The following is a 5,914-nucleotide window of genomic DNA, read 5'->3' as shown; positions in this document are numbered from 1 at the left end:
TTATTATTGTTATGAAGAAATATACTGACTCTAAAGACTGGGACCTTTAAACTGGACAAGATCATAGTGTCTCACTGGTTATTATTTATTATCTATCTATATATATGTGTGTGTGTGTGTGTGTGTGTGTGTGTGTGTTTCTCCACCAGACAGTCAGAGACATGTTTCTGAGGATGAAGCTGCTGTAAACGTGAAGGATGATTAGAGTAAACAGTAAATCACTGGGTTTCATCTTGGTGGAAATGTTAAAAACATGTTCTTCATCAGCTGGTTGTAAATTAATCTGTATTATAAACACATAACTATATGACAGTAATAATTAATTAATAATAAATATAATAATATTTATTTATAGAGCATTTGTCAAAACAAAACTTTTCAAATGTTTTACAAAGCAGCAATACAGGATAAACCTACACTATAGAACAGACATAAAACAGGAAATAGAATAGAATAAACATAATATAATATAATACAATCCAGTATAATATAATATTTAGTTTAACTGAAGTGAAACTGTCCTTAAATAAAATTGTTTGATCTTTATCAGGGCCGGCCCGTGGCATAGGCAGTATAGGCAAATGCTAAGGGCGCTGTCCATCCAGGGGGCGCCACAAACGGGGGAAGAAAAAAAAAAAAAGTAACTTCCACTATTCTTAAAACTACTTGGTATCATGTCTTAATATGAAGATAATAAGTCTACATTAATTTAGCTGCATAGCAAAGCCTGTTAAATAGGAATACTAATAATAATAATGATGACACGTTACTTTCCTAAGACGCCCCCCCCCCCCACTAATTAGACTGTACCTGCTACCTGGGGGAGGATGGTCGTTTTTTAACGTGACCCCAAGGCAAGCTCGACAACAACATGTCATAACGTCCCAAACTGTCTGGTGCCCAGGGGAGGAAAAAAGAAAAGAGGAGGAAAAACGAGACAAAGACAGAGGTAACGTTACAATAAAGATGATGTCATGACATTATTTGTCTGTAGCAGAACGACGATAACGTCGTTAACCATTAGCATAACATGGTTTGTTGTTAAACTGTTAGTTTTAACGCCAGTTAATGTTATGGAAGAGTTGTTATGGAAAATAGTAATGTAACTACTCCCACCTTACTTCCCAGCAAGCACATTTTGGTTGAAAAGACGTCTAAAAGACGTCTATGGTAACCGGTGAAAAGACGTGTATCTATGGTAACCGGTGAAAAGACGTGTATCTATGGTAACCGGTGAAAAGACGTGTATCTATGGTAACCGGTGAAAAGACGTGTATCTATGGTAACCGGTGAAAAGACGTGTATCTATGGTAACCGGTGAAAAGACGTGTATCTATGGTAACTAGTGAAAAGACGTGTATCTATGGTAACCGGTGAAAAGACGTGTATCTATGGTAACCGGTGAAAAGACGTGTATCTATGGTAACTAGTGAAAAGACGTGTATCTATGGTAACTAGTGAAAAGACGTTGAAAATTGGTTGAAAAGTGAAAGTTTTTTTACCGGCTATATGGAGACGTTTATTCAACTTTCACATAGAAAACATATTTCACCGGGAATTGCTGTATAGAAAAGTCCCAGCTTATTTAGTGTGCAGACATAACCTATATAGTTTCATATTTATGATATTTTATTCAACATTAAATGCTTTGAAATTACGTTTTGTTTAGACGTCATTTCACCTCCTCTCATTTATAGAAAAAACGTCAAAATAATCAATACAATCTCTGTAGAGAGCTACAACTGAGGTAATTATCAACCGACATCAAACTAATGTGTGTTTTGTGACACGTTGATGTTGTAACCGTTTTCAGACGGTTGAAAAGACGTTCAGACCTCATATCAACCTGTTTTTAACCGGAAATCAAACGTTGAAATTACGGTTTGTGCTCTCTGGGTTTCCTCAGGGTAATGTGTAAATATTAGATCTATTCAGCATTTTTATTAACATCTGGTTAGCTAAGGTTTTCTTAGCTTGTAATAGTCAATCAAAATGCTATTCCTTTTCCACCCTTTTATTATAGTTGTAAGCCGAGCTGTATGTTGTGTTACAGTTCATATTGTCTAAAGTGTGTTTATAGTGTTAAACTTTACATCAGTGTTAAAGTGCACATCATTCATATTATAGCTAGCATAACTTAGCATTCCCACATTCTATATTATACTGCAGTTTACTACTTCTTTGCATTCTGCTAATCAGTATTTTGTTGTAATGACAATAAAATTGAATCTTATATAATTTGCATATCAGAAAAAGTACATTGTATATTATACATGTACATTATAGTGAACATCATGCATGTATCTCTTAGGTGTTCATTTATATTATTTCATTTCATTTTATTCTTGAAATCATATTAGCCTATGTATCATATCATATTTATTATTAGACTGGTGTCACATACTCCTCTTCTCTCTTCAGATGCACTGTTGAGGTTTCTCAGTCCCACCCCTGCAAATCTTGGGCCACCTACAGCATCAAGCGCTCCTCCTGTTGCCTCCACCTCAGCAGCACCACCCAGAAGTGATGCAGCAGCATGTCACTTGTTTACACTTTTTATTTTGTGGGTATCTTATACTACTACTTATACTACTACTACTTATCTTATACTTTATGTAAGCTATTTATATTACATTTCATATATTCATATCATATTTTTTTGTATTTCTTTATAATTTGTTCTAAGTATTTTGATTGGGCAATTGCTTTCTTTAAATAAAAGAATGTCCAAGATAAAGCTATTCAGTTTCTTGTGAGTATGTACACCAGCAGTGGAATTTACTTCCATGCAAGGGGGGCGCCACCTAAAATCTTGCCTAGGGCGCCACATTGGTTAGGGCCGGGTCTGATCTTTATTTTCCTCCTGTTTTTCTGTATTGGACGTTACGGGACGGTTCGGGCAAACTCGTGTTCTCTCGGCAGTTTCCGGCCGCCGTGTCTCGTTCCGGGTTTGCTCGTGTTCTCTCGGCAGTTTCCGGCCGCCGTGTCTCGTTCCGGGTTTGCTCGTGTTCTCTCGGCAGTTTCCGGCCGCCGTGTCTCGTTCCGGGTTTGCTCGTGTTCTCTCGGTAGTTTCCGGCCGCTGTGTCTCATTCCGGGTGGGTTCGTGTTCTCTCGGCTGTTTCCGTCCGCTTTCTCTCGTTCCGGGTCTGCTCGTGTTCTCTCGGCTGTTTCCGGTGCATCTCTTTCAGGTTGGAAAACAAACCACCGGTTCGTGTTCTCGGCCTTCTTTCCCTGCGGCTTCGGTCTTCTTATTGTTTGACGGTTTCTTCCGTTCGGGAGAGACTTTTGTTCCTTTACCGGTTCACCGTGAACATCCTCCGCGCTGCCGGTGGCTCCCCGGCTCTCCGCTACTGCTCGGATATATTCGGCTCTTGTCGTTCGGCGGAAGAATGGACGAAGCGGACTCGGCCACGAAGGCGCTCGGGCTGCACGAGCCGCCCATCGGGCCTCCGGTGGCGGGAGTCGGGTCGGATACCGAGTCGGAGGCCGAAGTCACAGCGATGGCGGTGATGGCCGAACCGGGAAACATCGACATGGGAGCCGAGTCCTTGCCGAACCCAGACGAGGCCGAGGCGGCTTTTGCAGGCAAGGCGGGAAGGAGGGGCCACTGCCGGGGGGGGCACTGCTGGGGGGGGGGGGTGTAACTAACAGTGGTTCTTTCATGGGCTACATGCACAAATCTTTATTTATAACCAAGTTAATTACTTATTTTTTAATTTAATGGATACCAACCTGTACTAAAAGATACAAACTGATTGATTGATTTTATTTATTTTTATTGTTATTTTGCACATTTGTAAAATAAAAGTCAGGAAAATAGTAAAATAAAAATAAAGGTAGGAACCCATTCTGGGCTGATCTAAAACCTCACCTATAAGAGTTAATATCCAATAACAATGTGAAATAACACAAATAGACATAAATATAATTTACCTAAATAATATTACGTACAGAAATGCGAAATAAACTAAAGGAAAACAGCAAAGAATTATAAATTAAATACAAAACAAAAGAAAAAATAATAAATTCACAGAACATTATAAACTCCGTCTTTTCTCATCAGAGCATTTTTTATCTGTATCTGAGCAAAGCTAACCGATGCTAACTGGTACCAACCGATATTAACTGATGCTAACCGATAATAACCGATGCTAACTGATACCAACCGATATTAACTGATGCTAACCGATATTAACTGATACCAACCGATATTAACTGATGCTAACCGATACTAACTGATGCTAACCGATATTAACTGATGCTAACCGATACTAACCGATATTAACTGATGCTAACCGATACTAACTGATGCTAACCGATACTAACTGATGCTAACCGATATTAACTGGTGCTAACCGATACTAACTGATACTAACCGATATTAACTGATGCTAACCGATACTAACTGATACTAACCAATATTAACTGATGCTAACCGATATTAACTGATGCTAACCGATACTAACTAATGCTAACCGATACTAACTAATGCTAACTGATACTAACTGATATTAACTGATGCTAACCGATACTAACCGATATTAACTGATGCTAACCGATACTAACTGATACTAACCGATATTAACTGATGCTAACCGATACTAACTGATGCTAACCGATATTAACTGATGCTAACCGATACTAACTGATACTAACCGATATTAACTGATGCTAACCGATACTAACTGATACTAACCAATATTAATTGATGCTAACCGATACTAACTGATACTAACCGATATTAACTGATGCTAACCGATACTAACTGATTCTAAGCGATACTAACCAATATTAACTGATGCTAACCGATACTAACTGATACTAACCGATATTAACTGATGCTAACCGATACTAACCAATATTAACTGATACTAACCGATACTAACTGATGCTAACCGATATTAACTGATGCTAACTGATGCTAACCGATACTAACCGTTATTAACCGATACTAACCAATAATAACTGATGCTAACCGATACTAATTGGTACCAACCGATACTAACTAATGCTAACCGATATTAACTGATGCTAACCGACATTAACTGATGCTAACCGATATTAACTGATGCTAACCGATGCTAACTGATGCTAACCGATACCATGACCGATAGAACCTGTAACTGTGCTGTTGTTGATCAGAGGTGACGTCGGTAACCGCGGTGACGGTGGGAGACGTTCACGCTGCAGACGACAACGTCTTCACCACCACGGTCGCTACGTCAGGAAGTCTTCCTGAACACGTGCTGGTAGGTCAACATGTTCCCAGTGCTCCCAGTGTTCCCAGTGTTCCCAGTGTTCCCAGTGTGTTCCTAGTGTTCCCAGTGCTCCCAGTGTTCCCAGTGTTCCCAGTGAGCCCAGTGTTCCCAGTGCTCCCAGTGTTCCCAGTGCTCCCAGTGATCCCAGTGCTCCCAGTGTTCCCAGTGCTCCCAGTGTTCCCAGTGATCCCAGTGTTCCCAGTGCTCCCAGTGTGTTCCCAGTGCTCCCAGTGTTCCCAGTGTTCCCAGTGTTCCCAGTGCTCCCAGTGCTCCCAGTGTTCCCAGTGTTCCCAGTGCTCCCAGTATTCCCAGTATTCCCAGTATTCCCAGTGTTCCCAGTGATCCCAGTATTCCCAGTATTCCCAGTGTTCCCAGTGTTCCCAGTGAGCCCAGTGCTCCCAGTGTTCCCAGTAAGCCCAGTGAGCCCAGTGAGCCCAGTGCTCCCAGTGTTCCCAGTGCTCCCAGTGCTCCCAGTGTTCCCAGTGATCCCAGTGCTCCCAGTGCTCCCAGTGTTCCCAGTGCTCCCAGTGCTCCCAGTGTTCCCAGTGAGCCCAGTGCTCCCAGTGTTCCCAGTGCTCCCAGTGCTCCCAGTGTTCCCAGTGATCCCAGTGCTCCCAGTGCTCCCAGTGTTCCCAGTGCTCCCAGTGCTCCCAGTG

At 41.3% G+C, this 5,914-nt stretch overlaps 1 protein-coding gene across 1 annotated transcript in view; it reads left to right on the top strand.

Moving 5' to 3' along the window:
• The first annotated feature begins 2,892 nt into the window (after positions 1-2,892).
• Positions 2,893-5,914, top strand: part of deaf1 (DEAF1 transcription factor) — a 25,574-nt gene continuing 22,552 nt past the window's right edge. Inside the window, exons 1-2 of the mRNA XM_053319088.1 lie at positions 2,893-3,585; positions 5,143-5,249. Coding sequence (XP_053175063.1) covers positions 3,390-3,585; positions 5,143-5,249 — 303 coding nt within the window. The 5' untranslated portion in view covers positions 2,893-3,389. The remainder of the gene's footprint in view (positions 3,586-5,142; positions 5,250-5,914) is intronic.

This window comes from Scomber japonicus, chromosome 5 (genome assembly GCF_027409825.1).
Source record: "Scomber japonicus isolate fScoJap1 chromosome 5, fScoJap1.pri, whole genome shotgun sequence".
In the NCBI taxonomy this organism is placed as follows: domain Eukaryota; kingdom Metazoa; phylum Chordata; class Actinopteri; order Scombriformes; family Scombridae; genus Scomber; species Scomber japonicus.
Note: the sequence above shows the minus strand (reverse complement) of the source record. Positions and strands in the feature narration are given on the sequence as shown.